Source organism: Notothenia rossii (assembly GCF_949606895.1).
Source record: "Notothenia rossii genome assembly, chromosome: 2".
Taxonomy (NCBI): Eukaryota; Metazoa; Chordata; class Actinopteri; order Perciformes; family Nototheniidae; genus Notothenia; species Notothenia rossii.
The window spans coordinates 86,555,460-86,574,718 of record NC_136904.1 but is presented as its reverse complement, the minus strand read 5'-3'; the positions used below and the strand labels follow the sequence as shown (position 1 = coordinate 86,574,718).

The following is a 19,259-nucleotide window of genomic DNA, read 5'->3' as shown; positions in this document are numbered from 1 at the left end:
TCGCAATTACTGTTCCTCACAATGTGGTTTGAACATTGGTTGCATTTTTTATTCACCCACACAATCAAAAACTACTTACAGAAATGTTAATAACTGTCAGTTATTGAGGATTGGCTTTAATGTGAATACCTTTTCTAACAATACATAATCCGAGCAGAGCTTTGGAAGCTGAAGAAGAGCATTAATCAAGCATGATTCACGTTTTAACTCTTAGAATTTCTATTTTCAAGAAGAAACTGCAACTCAGAGTATCAAAAATGTAATCTATTCTTTTCCCAAAAAAGGCAGATTTTTATTTTTTCCACAGACAGTTTAAGTTGTCACAACAGTAAAAGCACAGGTGGAATTAAAACATGAGGTGTGCTTCAGATCCTATATCTATAACAGCAACTAAAATGCTTTTAATTACACTAACAACTCACAAGTCAAAATTGTGTGGAAATGTCACGAGTATTTTGACTCAAATACATTGAGGTTGATACCTAATTGAAAGGGGTTATGTTATGTCCATTTTCAGCGTCATATCGGTATTAAGTGCCTCTACTGTGACATGTTTACCCCAAAAAGCCTAATAGGCCATCTTTAATTAAAGCCAAAATAAAAATAAAGTAAATCCTATCCTCCAAAATGAAGATTGTATATTTCAAAAATGTAAAAAGTGAAGCTAGCTTTAGTTGTTCCACATGGTATTGCAGAAAAACTTGATTTTCCACACTCAGTTCAAACAGCTGGCCCCTCCAAAATAATGATGTGAGCGTGTTGGATAAGGGCCCAGAAGGATGCAGTGTAAGGGGGTAGAAAACCTTATGAATAAATAAAACCCAATATCCATCAATCCTCACAAGAAGGACTCTCAACTGCTCACAATTATAATTACCTTTAGAAGTGTGAAAGTATTTGTTTGGCCAGCTGTTTATTGATTGCGTTTCTCATTCTATCTCTTTTTTCTTTTAATAACGACAGTATTTACTATTCCCTCTGGCTTTACCTCTCGGTGTAAAAATCCTGTCTGAGTTACTCTTTGTTTGTTTTATTTGTTTACCTGTGGGGTGAGAGTATACTGCACCATGAAAACCAAAGCCCAAATGAGCTGTAATAATGTGAGTCTACTTTCAACAGTAAATAAGTAAAAGCACATCTGCCGCCTGTAAAAATGTTTGTTATATAACTTTTTGTTATCATTCTTTCATGTTTTCTTCTCCAGGATAACTTGTCAGACTTTCTGAAAACAGCAACCTGACAATCACGCCTGCATCCTTATTTTTCTCTCTCAAATTCAGTTATTTTTCATTCTTTACAAAACTAGGCTTCCTAATGTGACCTACGACACATCTTACTATATATAAATGGTATATGAGTCTTGACTTTGCTAATGTAACCATAACCATCTTACATTATCCAGAGATTAATTTATTTGAGCTAGGTTTAAATATAAAACTAAATACATTTGTGTTTAGGTAGGCCAGTCGGTTAGTCCCCTGCTTAGCACTATTACTTAAGGCTATACGTGCAATGAAAGCAGTGATAACCTTATTAAATACATTCTATGGGTTGCTGATCAGCTTCCTGTTAAATGTAAAGGAATGGAAAACATTTGCTGACCTTGAAGAAAAATATCTAATGCACTGATGTAATGCACGTCAAGGCCGCAGCCAGTCACATCATATTTCCAACTAAGCGCCACTTTCCTTAACAGCCAGCATCTTTTCCCCCAGTTTAATGACGAATTTAATAATGTTGCACAAACTGCAAGCTTTGCAAAAAATAATAATGCTAGTATATAGAACATCGACTGAGCCCAGGGATTTTAGAAACATTTACAGGATGACAAGCTTGTCTTCATACAAAAGTAAAAGCACACTTACTGTAGCGCCTCTGGGTTGTCAGAGCTACAATTTCAAGATTTGTACTGTTCATTTGATTAAGAGTTTTCACTTTTTGTGCTGAAATACAAACATTCTAACCCAATTTCGTGAAGTACCTTTTAATTTCCCATGTCTATTTTATGAAGAATAAATGAGCCGTAGATAAGGGGAGGTGTGTGGCACAGTGGACTAATGCGTTGGTCTTCGGATCAGGGGAGTACATGTTCAAACCCCACTGCAGTCAGCATGTCGTTGTGTCCCTGAGACACTTCACCCCAAATTGCTCCTGTGGGGATTGTCCACAGTATTGAGTATGTAAGTCGCTTTGGATAAAAGCGTCTAACAAGTGACATGTAATGTTGATGTCCTTTTCTTACTTTTTCCCGTCTTGGGTTATTGAGTTTATCCGGAAGCACCGGAGGAGAAGTGGATAAGAGCAGGTGTACCACATCACATCCATCATCCCCTGCTCCTCCTAATGCACATGCAGTATTTAGGAGGAACAAAAAAGAAAGAAGGAAGTGAAAGGACAGAGTAGTCTACCTTTAATGTAAGAATGCCTTTTGGATAAAAGCATCTAACAAGTAACATGTCATGTAATAAGGGGCTGAGTATTGTGACTTTTCACAGTGGGGGAAAGTCATATTTTTGGATATCTATTTGGCATAATGGTTATTTGTAAATGGAACAAAATAGGATTTTGGCAAGTGCTACGACATTCCACCTCAAGCCGGTAATTTCTGTTGTCCTGTAAGCCATCTGTGAATGCCTCACTAAACAACTGCTGCCTGTACAGTATGCCTGCTGCTGTTTTTAACTATCTGCTGGGTCGTTTTAATTCTACATACCTCAAACATGCAATTTGCTTATATTATCTAGTTTTAAGAGGACATATTATGCTCATGTTCAGGTTCATATTTGTATGTTGTGCCTCTACTGTGACAGGTTTACTGGCTTTAATGTTCAAAAAGGTCTTTATTTTTCTCATACTGCCTCTGCTGCAGCACCTCTTTTCACCCTCTGTCTGAAACCAGAGCCCAGTCTGTTCTGATTGGTTAGCTGGCCGGCTCTGTTGTGATTGGTCAACCGCTTAGAGATGTCCCGCCACTATATAAGCCTTTCACGTACAATTTGTTGGAGCGCTAGACAATAGAATTGCGAGTGTTACAGAGTGATGTCATTATGTTCCAGAAGTAAACAAAGGAGTCCTATGGAGGATATTAGCATTGCAGACCATTTACATGCACAATAACCTCTAGAACAAACTACACCCAAAAAAGAATAGTGCCCCTTTAAGATAATACTTAGCAGATCTTTAGATATTTCCATCTGGAACAAAGCGGTGGACTGACCCACAGACTGAAAGGTCATTGTCGAGCATAAGTAGTAAAAACCTCTGAAGTAAAAAGACTCTTAATAAGTGGTAGATGTTCATGTGATTATAACTCTGCTTTCCCTCTGCATTATCCCCTGCAGCGATGGTGCTCAGTTGCTAGTGTCAGTTCCCAAAGTTTTTGCTTTTGATGATGCTGCAGGGTGCAGAGTACATATGGTGGATGTTTTCTTGCCAATCCCATCTATTAACAGCTGTCAGATGTTCAATTACCAAACTCCTCCCCTGACAGATGGGTTGTTCTATAAGTTATCTCTGAGGGATAGTATAAGCCAAACCACATCAAAACGTGAACAAAAAAACACAGAGCATAGAAACTCTTCCTCGTTATGTCTTTGTAAATTAAACTGAAAATGTGTTTCTCTTCCTCTAATATCAAATAGCAGTTTTTACTGATAGGCCTGCTTTTAATATGAGCAATACATAGGGAATTAAACTTACCATTACCTGACTATAAAATAATTCTGTGTATTTCAGTAAGCTCCAGGGACTGTACAACCTCCTGATGTGAAATAAATAGTCTTTCTAGACATGCTGTAAAGGTTCTACTTAAAAATGCTTTCAAAAAATCTTGCTGTGATCATCTTACCTCGGATTCCTCAGTTCAATTCATTTCTACTCTGAATTTCAATTTGTGAATGTGTCATATGTCAACACAGTCAGCTCGTTTTCTACCGTCCGAGTGATTTCAAATTGGCAACTGCATGCCAGGAGAAAATGAGCTGCGCCATTCAAGACCTGAACAACAGAATGATCCCCAGCTGAGTGCTCCTATCAGCGCCTTCTGCCAAGTTTCAGAGTACAAAGACAGCGGGGAAATGAGTTGTTCTGCTTTTACTTTCTTCAGACCATACTTTTTTAAATGTCCTGCTGATGCGTGAAGCCTCTGCACTGCCTGCGGATTATTCATATACTGTTAACTTGACTGAGGTTTCAGGAAGATGTGAATCGATGCCTGTCTCTCTTGCTTTATTGGCTGTAAAGATAAAATGAGGAGAGTCTGGTTTATTGAAAAGTAGGTTTTCACATACAGAAATATGCTTTGGTGTAATGCTGCATAATTCAACATTAATATACAAGAGAGGAAAATACATTGAAAATATTTTAATTTCAAAAGGAACTAGGCAGGAATGTGCAAACATATACAGGGATGTTCAGCTTTGTAGATTAAAGCAATCAATCAATCAATGTTTATTTATATAGCCCAATATCACAAATGTTGCATTTGCCTCAGTGGACTTCACAGTTTGTACAGAATATCAGTATGACAACACGACACCCTCTGTCCTTAGACCCTCAAATCGTACAAGGAAACACCAGAGAAAACCCCACAGTTTAAAGGGAGAAATGGGAGAAACCTCAGGGAGAGCAACAGAGGAGGGATCCCTCTCCCAGGACGGACAGACGTGCAATAGATGCCGTGTGTAAATCGAAAAGATAATACATTTCCAGCATAGGTAGACCAAATGTTTGGAAATGCATGTGTCTATAATAATAAGATGGATCCACGAGGATGTCAACAATCCTGTGGGAGCCATCAGGGAAGTAGTATGATGAGAGTCAGGCACAGTGATAGGATCAGCCACAACTTGAAGTCCAGGACTCCGGATCCAGGACTCAGGATGCAGGATCCAGGACACATGACTCAGGATTCAGGACACACGACCGCAGCTACAGGATCAGCCACGTCTCAGGATCCCGGCGTAGACACCAAAAAGAAATTTGGGGGAAGCTGAGTTATTCGGAACATGAGAGGTACAGACAGTCAGAAGGAAGAAGTAAGGTGTCCCCCGACAGTCTAAGCCTACAGCAGCAAAACTAACGTGTCTATGTACAACTCCCTTAGGATAGGTTGAGGGAAAGGGGTAGCAAGTAAGAAGTCAGGAACAGAGGTGGAGAGGCACAACGTGTCTATGTACATGCACTCCCTTAGGGTGAGGGAAAAGAGTGGGAACTAAGATGTATGCGCCACATCTATACCATGAGCGCATTGCTCCTAAAAAGTGTTTCTGGCACTGACACCAATCAACAGTTGTGCCGTGCGTCGACTCGGCAGGGATCAAGGCACATGTATTCCTCTTCCTGCTTCCACCGTCTACACACACAACCAAATTACATCGATACCATCAGTGACGGAAAAGAGTAAGAACTAAGATGTATGGGTGAAGAGGCACAACGTGAGCAATGTTTGTACGTCATGTCAATCTCACACACGGGACATCGCAGGGATATGCATTTGTTTGTGTTGCTCAAGTCACCACTAATGCATCAATAGTCAATTGGGAATATCACTGGTAGAACATTTACACAGTCTGTTGTCTGTCTTTGCATATATAAGTATTTAATATTTAAGAGATTATTTCGACCAGTCCATAATTAAACATCGGAGAAGCATCAATGCAGCACCTGAAAACATTTGATTTAATTTAATCGTTTATTTGAATAGGGACAATGCACATTAATTAACACTTAAGACAAATAATTCTTCAAGTGTAAATATGCCGGATTTGAGCTTTGAGCTAATTTCCATCCGTAGTCCCTCCCTCACATACAACATAAGAACATGACATTTATAAACATAGCAAAAAAATAAATACATGATATGCAAAAAGAGCAAGAGCAGCATACACAAGTATTTACCACATGGCAGTACAATATAGCAACAACGACATATAAAGTGCAAGAGATGATACAAGAGCTACATAAAGTGCGAGAGGAGATACCCAGTTAAAGTGCATTTAGCGGTCATTGCACGTCTGTTTGTTTCTCAACCATTCTTTGAGTTGACCTTTAAAGCTATTGAGAGTGGGACAATCCCATATCTGAGTTGGGAGGCTATTCCAGTTAAGTAAGTTGGAAATATATATTTCTTTCATAAACTTGATCCAAAACTTGACATAACACATGAACACAAATTATGATATGCAGGACTTGCTGTTCATGAACAGTTTTGTAACCTGTGTAGGGGGAAACATGAACATTACTAGAACAACTTGTGTTGTTGAGGTGAAGACCAGCTAGAGTTACTGTCTCATTATTCTAAAATTCCGTTTTTAAAGTCTCTCTGGTAGTCTTTAAAAAATAATAATACCTGCTGTGTAATGCCATACAGTTCACATGAGCAAATTCAAATACATCTTACTGAGCCAACCACACAGAGAGCTTAAAGCACCAAACAGGCTGCAGTGGTTCAAGTGGGAAAATCAACAAGGTGTTCAACAAGGTTACCTTACTGCCCTGTGGAAAGTTTCGTGTGAATTAATGAATGAGCCATTGTATCATTGCTAAATTAAATGTTTCGGCAACTCGAAAGCCATGATCCCATAAAGGATGATGAAGATTTGGTCCATAGTAAACTATTTATGTTATCTGTAAAATAAAAAGTAGTTTGATAGCTCATAAAACACAACTAAATGACTTTTATTATTGGAGGCAAGTCAAAGGAGCGTCACGCAATCTCTGCAGGAACAGTCAGGCTCCTAAATCGAGCAGTGAGTAATCGCTCATCTGCTATCCCTCGGCCCAACAGAAGAGCAAAACTCCTTCATGAGGAAATGTCTGCGCACTTAAAATGAGAACCTATTTTATTTTCAAGGCACTCACCTGAAAACAAATGTGAGGCAGGATTCGCTTCCTTTGTTTTTCCAAGCGGCAGCTATGAACGGGAGAAAAAAACGCTGTCAGTTAAGTAGCCTGCTAGCTAGCCGTAGTTAATTGCTAAAGGGGTGCTAACGGCTAACCGTTTATCTTTACTGTGTTATTGTTATTGAGGTAGACGTGTCTTTAAGGTATAGTTTACGTAAGATGTGATGTGTTGTGTGTGGTTAATCGGGGTACACATGTCGCTGATAAACAAGTGTACTAGTAGTTGTGAGTGTTGACAGTGTAGCTTTGCCACCTGGTTCTGTTTGCTACCTGTGTTCAACAGCTAGCCACGTAAACTGCTCCTGCCTGGTGTTGACGTAGCAGCAGCAGCAGCAGCAGCTAGCTTTCCTGTCCTGCTGCCAATCTCACATTGCCCAATTCTTTTATATGAATTAGGATCTCCACCTCGTTTACAATCTCCTTAGAAAACCAAACACACCCCGAACAGCACTAGTGACATGAAGAAGTGTGAGTCAAAATGCTTTAGCTGGACTTGATTGTGTTCCTGGTGCTTGTTGCATTGAGCGGATGATGAAGCGGATCATCTGGCTGATATCAGGATTAAACAGACGAATGATGAAGCTGCTTTTTGCCCTCGCTTTGATCGCCTACATTGCCTGTAAGTACTCTGAATGTCTCTAAACTGTTAAACTGTCATAGTTCCTGTGATTTTATGACACCTGAAAACTTTGAGGAATTTAAGCTGACACAAAACAACACATTGTTTGGTGACCCAGCCTCCTGGAAAAGTGTTAAAGGGCTCAAGCTCAACATACAGAACACAACAGCTGTTTGACAGGAAGGTCTCTCACCTGTTAAACTTTCATCATTCCTGTGTCTTTATTTCACCTGAAAACTTTGAGAATATATTATGTTGTGGGCTGGGGCCAAGTCTCCAGACTATCAAGTGTTGAAGGGCTCAGATTCAGAATGCAGGACACATCCATTGTACACATTACACAAATGTTTGTTTATTAGTGTTTCCCCTTAAATGTAACATCTCAGATTCAATGTTATACTGAGAGAAGGACAGTGTTATGTTAGGAATGGAAGGGGAATTAAGCTTTTCAACTAAATGTACATCTATGGGAAGTAACTACTATTCTAGTATTCAGTTGTTTCCGCTTATTTGATATGACTTCAATGTTGGCTCTTGGAAGTTTTGTTGCACAGTTCGCACCAAGTTAAATCCATCTAAAAATGTCCCAAACGATTAGTTTAAAAATAATTGACAGATTAATCAATATGAAAAAAGTTGTTCATTGCAGTTTCATTGGTATTTACAAGAAGTCAATTGTTGTTGCAATTCTTGTGATGCAACATCATTTCAGTACTTCCCAGTCAACCTTTACTATTTTTGATTGACTTGAAAACGCCCTATAATTTTGTCTGCTCTGCGTGATGCATTTTGAACAATGTGTCTATTGAACCTTAATGGTATTCTCTTTTTTCAAAAGGCGTAATGGCAATGTTAGTTCCATACATGTTGATTTATATTTATGAAACAACTTGTTTTATTAAATATAGCCACTGTAATGGCAGATATTTTTAAAGAATCTGAGCTCATCTGTTTCATTTAGTTTCATTTGGTTTTCACATTTGGTTTTCATATTTGGTTTTCATATTAGCTGATTATTTTATCTTGTAACACGTTGTACGGTTGAACTGACATTGAAGGGTCACAATGTGGCTGACCACAAGAAATCAAGATAAGTTGTTTGAGCTTCGCTGCAGTCAACAACGTCTTTGCCAAGACCTCGACAAGTCCAAGTCCAGGCACAGTCAAGTCTGATTTAGAAGCAAATGAAAATAGACTTGAAACAGATCCAAGACTGTCAAAACTGATCCTATCATAAGGCTATGTTCAAATTACAAAAGTTCATAGAAAAGGAAATTAGATTTTCTGCTCATTTGACACAGAAATCAGATTTTGGCTTGATTCGTCTGTGCTCCTAAATCCGATCACTTGCCATGCACTGCTGTGTGAACAGTAATACAGGAATTAGTGTCTTTATAACATCTCAATCAGTATTTCTAACTTGTTAAGATAAAGCTTAAAGGTCACCTATTATGCAAAATCCACTTTTTTACGTCTTTTATACATAAACATGTGTCCCCTCTGTGTAAAGAGATTCTGAAAGTTTCAGGAAAAAACATTTGCTCCCTTTTTTTCCTGATCCATTTATATTAGGGATGCTCCGATCGCCAATTTTGGGGCCGGAACCGGTATCGGCCGATACCGATCGCCGATCCAATCGAGTGGGCGGGGTCTATGGGGATCTTCCATTTAAAGTGATGTTTAAAGCTCAGCTAATCGGGCTCATTCACTGGCGCTTCCACAAACAACAACCAACATAATTATTACATTAAGATAAAGTACATTATTCAAGTTTAAATTAACAATAACAAGGGAGAAATGAGCAGGAAGTGCTCTCTTTTCCTCTCTCCCTCTATCTCTCCCTCTCTCTCGCCCTCCCTCCCTCTCTCTCTCTCTCTCTCTCCTGACAGCCGGTCCCTATCCGTCTCATGCAGCTCACTGATCCAGTAATGAGTGACACGACAGTGAAGAATAAATATATTTATAACTAGTTTAGCTTGTTCCAGAGGTAGATACAATAGATGTGTGTTAGGTCTAACTCTTAGTGTGTGTGTTGCTCCGCTCACCGGTCCGTCACAGCGGGCGGAGCTGCAGGATTTCTGCTTCACACACGATGCATACCGCTATTTCATTGTCTTTTTAGGACACCTTAAAATACTGCCGGACTGCTGAAGCCATTTTGGCGAGCTTGTTTTGCCGCGCACAGAGAAAAGTGTCATGTATTTTCCGTCATGTGATCGGCTCTCCTGATCGGCCTTTATAGAGGGTACCGATCGATCGGCCAAGAGTGAATATCGGCCGACAACGATCGGCGGCCGATCGATCGGAGCATCCCTAATTTATATACAATCCTGTCTTAAAATGAGTTGATCAGATTTTGAGCACTTTATGATGTCATAACGTTTTTTTGGCTTCTGTGACCATTAGGCAATCACCAACCAAGGTAACCCCCCCCCCCCCCTTATCACCTGAATCTCCTCCTAGAGCACCATTGTGTTCTTTTTAACCAAATCTCTCTCAGAGGGGCGTGGGGAGGGGCTCCTTATTTTCATCTAAAGTAACAGACCGAGAATCAGCACTTTGGAAACAGGGCTGAAACAGAGGGGATTATGGGATGCTTCAATGATCTGTTTGGTGTTTGGAGTCAAACACTTCAGAGACATGTTTTGTATATATCTTAGACCTATAATATATTGATGAAAAACAGTATAATAGGGGACCTTTAAGACCACTAGTCAAACTAAGATTTAATGAGCATCTCTGTTAATCCTGTATTATTGTGCCATTTCCCTGTTGTTAACAGTTATCTCTAATTAAACCTTATCACAACCAACTAGCTTGTAAGACTATGACAAAGTAGGAGACACACCATTTTTAAAACGTTATTGTAATTTATAATTATGTACAATTTAGTGGAATTTATTGGCTGACAGGTAATAAAATATTCAGAACTATGTTTTAATTAGTGTAAAATCACACAACACTATTTTGGTTTATGTTTTTTCTAAGAAGGAGATGTTTGAGGCAATATCAAATAGATATTAAGTAGGGAACTATGACCTTTTTAAGCACAGTTTTAAATATTATAATCACTATTAAATAAAATATTCAGATTTTAAATACCCGTTCTTTTTGAATTGTCGGTTTTTATGCAAATACATGACAATAACAAAGTACAAACAGGATAACATGAAGAATATTTGAACGTTTACAGCGTCTTCACTCACTCTATTTTGGGCAGAGTGTGAAGTTTGGTAACGTAGATCACTGTGTTATTCCTGATTTAGCAGAGCTCACTCCTGTAAATACCTTCATGTTATAAACACACCGCACATCTGAAATACACATTGTTGTAATATAGTCTACTCAAAATCGGCCTCTTGTGGCCTGACACAGCCTTCGTAGGGGGTCAGCGCCTATATTAAGTGAAGATTAAATAAAAATAATAATAAATACCGAGGTCTGAAAGACAAGATATTTCCCGGTTGGAATTCAATACTAATGCATTCACTAATAGTCCGATTTTTCACGGATCAGTTTAGATTATTTACAGATCAATAATTGACATCCTCCCATCAGACAATACACATGCTGAGAAAAAGAAGATGACCAACGGAGCTTTTCCTGCTCGCTTGTCTCTCTTTGGCACCTTTTCTCTTATCTACAGACGAATGTGACACGGCACTTTACATGTACTTTATTCCTGATTCATTTGGTGACAGGTTTTTTATTTTTCTCTCTTTCAGCTGTCTGGGGAACATATACCAACATGAGGTACAGTAATGAATGTCTAACTACTTCAATGTGAAATATGTACCTACTGCAGGGCAGCTGAAGTCTTGGTTTTAAAACACATTTCATCAGCAGGAGTCATTTTACCTCTTGGAGAAAAAGAAAGGTTTGATAAGATAATGGCAGCAATCTTTTCTAATCCATAGAAATACGATTTCCTTGAAGCACTCTTTTAGCAACACATGACGCACAATTCCAACACATCCGTTTACAATGGGATGACGTATATGTACAGTAATATCCTGTATTACTTCTAGCTTTATATTTTTATGTGTATATCTTCATATATTCAGTTAGATGGAGAACATATGCTAATTTAGTTAATGGTTTATGTCCACTTATGGATCTCGACACGTACTGTACACATTTAACCATCAACAAACTCTAAACACATTGGTTTTCGGCTGAAAAGACCCGACGGTTCGGGACACACCCATCTGAGTAGGGCGTGTCGACGCTCATCGTCGGCCTGACGCCCACCGACGCCGATAATCGGCCTGCTGTGTCCGGGCCTAAAGAGTTATTGATTTATTCAAAATATTCACAAGACACATGTTATTTCCCTCTCAAAAGGAGGGGTATGTTAAAACCAAAGTACTTCATCTGTTGTATTTTTAAATGAATGTAGCGTCAAAAGTTATTATTCTAAAGATATTCGCTCTCTCTTCTGTGTTTTTTTATTTTTTATTTATTTGAATGAATAATGTCCATTTGATTTAATTCAATTTTTAAAATATAATTTGCAAAATGTTTTTTTATTTTTACTAATGTGGGATTTTAGTCGTGTATATATCCACTGTTAATGTGTGTGTTATGTGTTGCTCAAAAACGTCGTACTTCAAGTCAATATCCCTGTTTTCCCTGGCTTTGTGAAGATTGCCTTCTCTTATCCTTTCCTTGTCTTTAACTCTCTCTGATCCTAGATCAATACAAGAGAACGGAGAAATGAAGATTGAGCAGAGGATTGATGAAGTGAGTCTGACATGTCTTTTACCGATTCAATAATATCTACTGAATGTTATCGCACATAGTAACTCTCTTTTTCATGTATGTATTATTCCACATGTACTTGTATAAAACATTGAAGGCATTATTTTGATATGCGTTCATTTGCAACCGCTACATGCTTTAGCCTAACATTGATTTATTAGTTTGACCCTGACCAATACAGTGCAGCCTTAGCTTAGTCATTTACTGTAAGCCTGGGATGTTCGATTTCTTTTTTGAACTGCTAACACAAATCCAATAATACACTTATCACGTGACTGATAGCAAAAGGTGTTGTTTTACACACTTTTCCCTTACGTCTGAACATCAAAGTGCCCCAATTTATTAAATGAGAAACTTTAATACATTATAACAGATGTGTTTAATACACGGACAAACTTTAAACAATGGCTACATTATTAGTCCTATGTTTAAAAAACAAAGGGCATATTTTGTATCACCTTTTTAAGTAAAACACCTCAGTTATAAATTGTATTTAAATGATGTGTGACATTTTAATTGCTAACTGGTATGGCCATGAAATGATTTAAAAAAGGTACAAATAAAAGTATTATATCTTTTTTTGTACATTTAAGTATTCAACTGCTGCACCATCTGCTGCTAGTCTCCAAATGAGATTTTTTCAGGTGGTTCCTGAGTGTTCCCTGAGGTGTTGATGAGTCTCTCGGTCAACAATTACCAAAACACAAGTGGTAACTCGCATCCACTCTGTATTTAATTTGTGTATTGTGTTCTTCCTTGAGCCACTTTTCCAACGTTTATGAAAATTAGGCCCACAGTGTTTTCGTTATCCTGCTGACAGACAAACAATCCAAACCCAAACTCTCTAGGTAGAGGTTATATTCATCACCATGTGTGCCATTTCTTGTATTTGTGATTCATCTTGAAGGCCCTTCTAATCTACTTATCACGCTGTATTTAACTTCACATAACCTCATTGACTAGTGCAGGGGTGGGGAACCTTCTTCCTCTCAAGGGCCATTTCAATTTTTACAACATCCTTCGAGGGCCGTACAAATTATTGAACTCAACGTCTGCTTAAAAAACTCAAATCACAGCCCATTCATTTCCCCTTTCTTTCATGCTGTGCAAAGAAAAAGCAACCTCTTCATCCAGATATTTGACCGTGACCCGCGCATTCATGCACCGTGGCATGACCACCAAAACAGAAAGATATGGACACCAGATGTGTGCAAATGTATTTAGTTTCATATCCATGTGGACATGATTTAAGTGGGGTGGGGGGGGCGGATCTAACCTCATCTCGGGGGGTTTGGGGGCATGCACCACCAGGAAGATTTTTTTTAAATGTTGAAGTTAAAAGCATCAATCTGGTGCACTTTGAGAGCAACATGAAGAGATCTATGGATACATCTCTCAACACCCATTTGAAACAGAACTGTAAGCAGATTTTTTTCTTTATGGATATTTTACAAATCAATTCCCTTTCAAACTCTATTCTTGTTTATTTATAACAACTTTTTTTTACTGTCATATTAGTATTGTATAACTGTTTACTTTATTCTCTTATTTTTCTATAACTATAATGATCATATAAAGATGTGCCTTTACCTCACTGGTTGGAGAAAAAGCTTCTTATATTCGTTAGTATAGCTAGCTAACCAGACGCTAATAACAACAAAGTTATTGACTGTATGATCAGTATGACAGATGAACAGATCGCCACTGGGCTTTCAACTAAAGACACAGCCACGCAGAAACTGCGGTATGTGTACAGCTCCTTATGGGTACTGCAATTTGTGAAGTCCCGGCCCGGAGCCGCGTTCTGGTGCTCTCCGTTAGAACTACACTCCAGTCAGACGAGACATATACCACGTGATGACACGTTAGGCTCGTGTTGTGTTCAAGGACCCTGACCTTGGCCAGGAAAAACAAGCTTGTTTAATTATTTTGCGGTCTAGATTTCAAGAATTTTTTTCTTTTTTGCGTGTGTTTATAAATTACCCCGAGGGCCGTACCAAATGGTCTCGCGGGCCGTATACGGCCCGGAGGCCGGAGGTTCCCCACCCCTGGACTAGTGGATCAACGCAATGTTAACACACACATAAAGTGTTGTAGGCAACTAGACTACTATTCCAATTGGAAAAAGGAATTCACACCGCGTGGTGTATCATGGTTTGGCTGTGCAGATATTTCCCAAGCCAATTGTATTTGTAATCTGTGTTGTGCAATGAGATGTCTATTATGAAACCTGTTAGGTATTGCAACCACTTCAGGGAACAAACTAAAAGTGGCTGAGAGGCTTAGGATCGAGCCTCGTTGCCTTTTTTCTGACATGCTTTCAAAAATGAATGCTGAGATCCAAATCTTCACTTTCTTAATTCAATGATAATGGTCAACTTGTATAATAACGAGCACATACATATGATTTGAAGAATCCAACTTTCATCAGAGTTGGGGTCACACCCTACACAAACCTACTCATAATTGATCACAAAATAATAATATTATAAACAATGACCAAAACTAAAGTAGGAACAATCCAAACCCTTATAAAAATAACTACACACATCGCCGCTTTCTGACTTTCAGGGCTGCTACAAGTATCTTTAATGCAAATTTGTGAATGGTGCAAATGGAGAAAGTTTTTTCAAGTCTGGCTTTAGTCTAAAGGGCATTTCAAAATTGAGACAAGATTGCAATTTAGATCATAATTGTGATTTACACATTTTAAGATGTTGTTTTTCGCCCACCCATAGATGAAGATGTCATGAACACAACATTACATTACATGTTTCTTGTTACTCAATACTGTGGACAATCCCCACAGGAGCAATTTGGGGTGAAGTGTCTTACCCAAGGACACAACGACATTCTGACTGCAGTGGGGTTTGAACCCGAAAACAGCAGCGCACTATTCCACTGCGCCACACGCCTCCCAAAACCTTACATTAACATGCTGATGTTGTAGTTTGACCTTTAAGACACACCGTAGGATCAACTCAATCTTAACGAAGCATCGGCTCCTGCCTGACCTCATGTTTCTCTCTTCTCCACTCTCTTTAGGCTGTGGCTCCTCTCAGAGAGAAGATTCGTGATCTGGAACAAAGGTGAGTTTCCCTCTTTGATACACCCATGTACAAACACCTGCTCAAAGGTAATGAGAAAAATATATAAGACTTATGAAGCCTGAAATACTCGCATGTTTTCTATATTGTAGTACCAACTCAAATGGTCGGCCCTAATGACTAGAATTAGGACCCAATGTTATATGCCTATTTTAATTATTACTTTAAATTGTTCTCCCCAAAACCATTTAATATTCATTCAAAGCTAAACTAGACCTCCCAGTGTGACTGCACCATCTGAAGGACATGAAATGAGCCTCTAAACGTCCATTATCAATACGTTACAGCAGTTTACAGAGCATGAAAGATAAGCAAGCTTCGCTGATTTGCAAGGTTTCCTCACCAGGCAATACAAAAATAGATGAGAAAGCAAGATTAGAAATGTGTGACTTCAGGCTAGCAGGCTTTCTATGAATAACACCGACACTGTACTGACCGTTGCATTGCAGCTTCTAATGGTTATTATTTATTTTCCAAGACAGACCAATGGAACAAAACCGACGGCATTATTATACATGGACATAGCTATCGCACAGACAAGACACACAAGGAGGGACGCCGAGGGTTACAGCGTTTCATTATTTGATGCATGCGTTTATGTTTAACACGTGGTGTTACCATAGGAACCATAGCATCTTATCTTAGCACATGCTTTACTCCAACTCCAATTAGGACATTTTCTTTTATTACAGAGACAAGAGGCATGTTGTTGTAAATTCACAAATGACCTTCTAGGGCCCCATTTAATGTTTCCCACCCCTCTACCCAGATGTGGCAGTAAAGATGCAGCTTCGTATGAGGCTCAAAGTCTTCAAGCTATTTATCGAAGTTAAAGTACTTCATAAGAATTATACGTTTTGTTGCAGGGCATGCTAACGCTATATTCTATTGTACAGATGTATATGGACATAGACCTACACCTTCATGATCTTTAAGAGTGTATCCCTTAACTACATCCCATGGCAGCATGCTTTTTATTTTAAATCTTCTTTTAAAGAGGACATATTTTGCTAATTTTCAGGTTCATATCAGTATGTAGTGTCTCTCCTGGGACATGTCTCCTTGCTTTAATGTTCAAAAAGCTCTTTATTTACCTCATACTGCCTGTTCTGCAGCACCTCTTTTCACCCTCTGTCTGAAACCAGAGCCCAGTCTTCTCTGATTGGTTAGCTGGCCGGCTCTGTTGTGATTGGTCAACTGCCTGGAAATGTCACTATAATAATAATACATTTTACATTCATATAGTGCTTTTCCTTGTGCACAAAGCACTTATCAGTAAGTAAACAAAGGAGTAAAATGGAGGCATTACAGCCTTTGCAGACCATTTATATGCACTCAAAAACGCATTTAAAACACACTTCAGGAAAGGGGAACCCCCAAATATCATAGTAGGGCCTATTTAAAGTCTGGCGGAGGTGATGAAGGCTGTGTGCAGTATTTCCAACACTATTACCCTCAATCTAACACCTTTGAACAGTGATACTGAGTACTGAATACTCTAGTGGTGGTGTGAGATACTCGCTCCTATCTTTTCTGTGTCTTCAGGCTATTATTCAGATATTCATCGCAACATATATAGGTACCCTTTTATCTATGTGAGAATAGCTTTCAATTGCAACTAAGAAAGGAAAGAGGATTCTTTCAGAATGAATGTTGTTATGTTTTGTTTATCAACAGGTTACCCCCTGCAGGTTTTTCCATCCATTTGTGTGGACTGAAGAAAGGAATACCTCCTCTGTATAATTTAAACCACACTAACAGAAAGTTAGATCGATGAATTATTCTACCTTGAAATGGGTTTGGGACAACAGCGTAATATATGCATATATCTGTTACGCCTTGAATGCTAATGAGACCAATATAAACAAAGCCACTTGTTTGTATTGTCCCGATTTCTACGGTGTGCTGCTTTTTATAAACCTGCAATATGTCACAGGATTATGAAACCCTTTATGTGATCCTCCTGAGAGGACACTGTGGAGAGCTGCAGGTGGGTCACTGTACGTAGATCTAAGATGATTCAATAACGAGCCTCTAGGTATTCTGCTATGCTGCAGCTCCCGATAACGAACAGATTGTGCTTCCTTCACACATGTTTGACACACTGCTGTTGAGGTTAACGTATACTCAGGCTATTTTATTGATTTGAAGGACAAGTAGTAGGCTTAGTTCCAATTAAGAGGAACCAGAGAAGAATAGTTTCTCAGAAAAGCATTTCACGTATCTTACATGTTTTCAGAGCGGCAGAAAAATACATTAAAAAACCCATTTATTGATTCTTCATGAACTATTTTTTTTAATTTATTCAGTAGATATTGATCTGATTTGCTTCCCTCTCCTTAACCTTCTCTTCCTTTTCTTCTCTCCCTCTAGTTTTTCTCAGAAATACCCACCTGTGAAATTCCTGTCAGAAAAGGATCGGAAGAGAATTCTGGTATGGGATAAACACGATTTCAGACAACCTTTACAATAATCGTTATTATACCGAGGTTTTAACCCTGATTCGAGCCGCTAGCTGCTTAGGGTATAAACAGAATGAAGTTCTAATCCTATCTGTCTCAAAATGAAATCTAAACGGGGAATTTCTGCTTTAACACAAAATGGGTCTTATTGTTAGCTCTGTGGCGGGGGCACTGTGGATATTTACGGTTCCAGGAAAATGTATTTCATTTCAATCCTTTATTTATCCAGGTGTGTCCCTTGAGATTATTGATCTCTTTTTCAAGGGAGACCTGCTCAAGTAGGTTCATACCGCATTATTCCAGGGATTACAATTTACAATAACTATCCACATGAACCGGAACCAACCGCATCCGATTGAGTAGCATCCAACCGAGCTTTAAAAACATTTAGTGGCAACAGATTGCTCAGTTTCCATTGAATTTGGAGACTGTTCCAAGACAAAGGAGCTGCGCATCTGAAAGCTATCTTCCCTAAGACAGTCCTAGCAGTTGGCACATTTAATCAAATAAATATTTAGCACCGTGTATCCTGATGACTTTTCGACATTTTTGGGTTCAATTGAAAAAATGTTTAATTAGTCAGGTTGGTTTCTGACTTTCTGTCTAACACCAAGAGAAAGTCAAAAATGTTTTTATTACTTAACAAATAAAAAAAAATGCTCTCCTGATGTTTTAAATTTATTTATTTTTGTTTGTTACCAAATGCCCCTTGCATCCAAGGCACAACGTTTAGAATTACTGAACCAACAACACTTTATTTTTATTTTTACGGCAGTTACGGTCAGCATCTGATTGGTCTGCTAGATAAAAACAACATGGGGAAGTGCAAATTAGATGAGAGTTGGCTTTTTAACTCATATTTAGCACCATGGCTGCTATCAGTGTTTTAAGCTCTTGTATGCACATCGTGTATAAAGCTGTTCATACTGTGGTTGATTAGTAAAAGTAGTGTACTATACATTTCCTCTCAATTTTCATTTCAAATAGTGTACATTTGATCAATTACTATATTCTTTTAATTTCTAAGACAAGTCAAAGTGTCTGCTGTGTAAAATGCCCGTTGATTTAGACTTCCTTTAGAGTACATACAAAAGATGAATGAAACACAAATATGTATCTTCCTTTACTGACATGTGTTTTCTTCCTCTAGATCACAGGTGGGGCGGGGTTTGTGGGTTCCCACCTGACGGACAAGCTGATGATGGATGGCCACGAGGTGACGGTGGTGGACAACTTCTTCACGGGAAGGAAGAGGAACGTGGAGCACTGGATCGGCCATGAGAACTTCGAGCTCATCAATCACGACGTGGTGGAGCCGCTCTATATTGAGGGTGAGTTGGAGAATAACTGTGGGAGGGGATACATTGTTTATTAATGCTTTAAGACCTGGTTGTCCAGAAGTAACTA

At 38.7% G+C, this 19,259-nt stretch overlaps 1 protein-coding gene across 3 annotated transcripts in view; it reads left to right on the top strand.

The window, feature by feature from the left end:
• The first annotated feature begins 6,677 nt into the window (after positions 1-6,677).
• The window catches only part of uxs1 (UDP-glucuronate decarboxylase 1), a 39,537-nt gene continuing 26,955 nt past the window's right edge, over positions 6,678-19,259 (top strand). Inside the window, exons 1-6 of one of the 3 annotated variants that reach the window (XM_079662799.1) lie at positions 6,678-7,522; positions 11,248-11,275; positions 12,217-12,265; positions 15,329-15,372; positions 17,764-17,824; positions 19,003-19,183. In XM_079662799.1, coding sequence (XP_079518925.1) covers positions 7,432-7,522; positions 11,248-11,275; positions 12,217-12,265; positions 15,329-15,372; positions 17,764-17,824; positions 19,003-19,183 — 454 coding nt within the window. In that variant the 5' untranslated portion in view covers positions 6,678-7,431. The remainder of the gene's footprint in view (positions 7,523-11,247; positions 11,276-12,216; positions 12,266-15,328; positions 15,373-17,763; positions 17,825-19,002; positions 19,184-19,259) is intronic. The other 2 variants (XM_079662801.1, XM_079662800.1) reach the window with 2 other exon arrangements.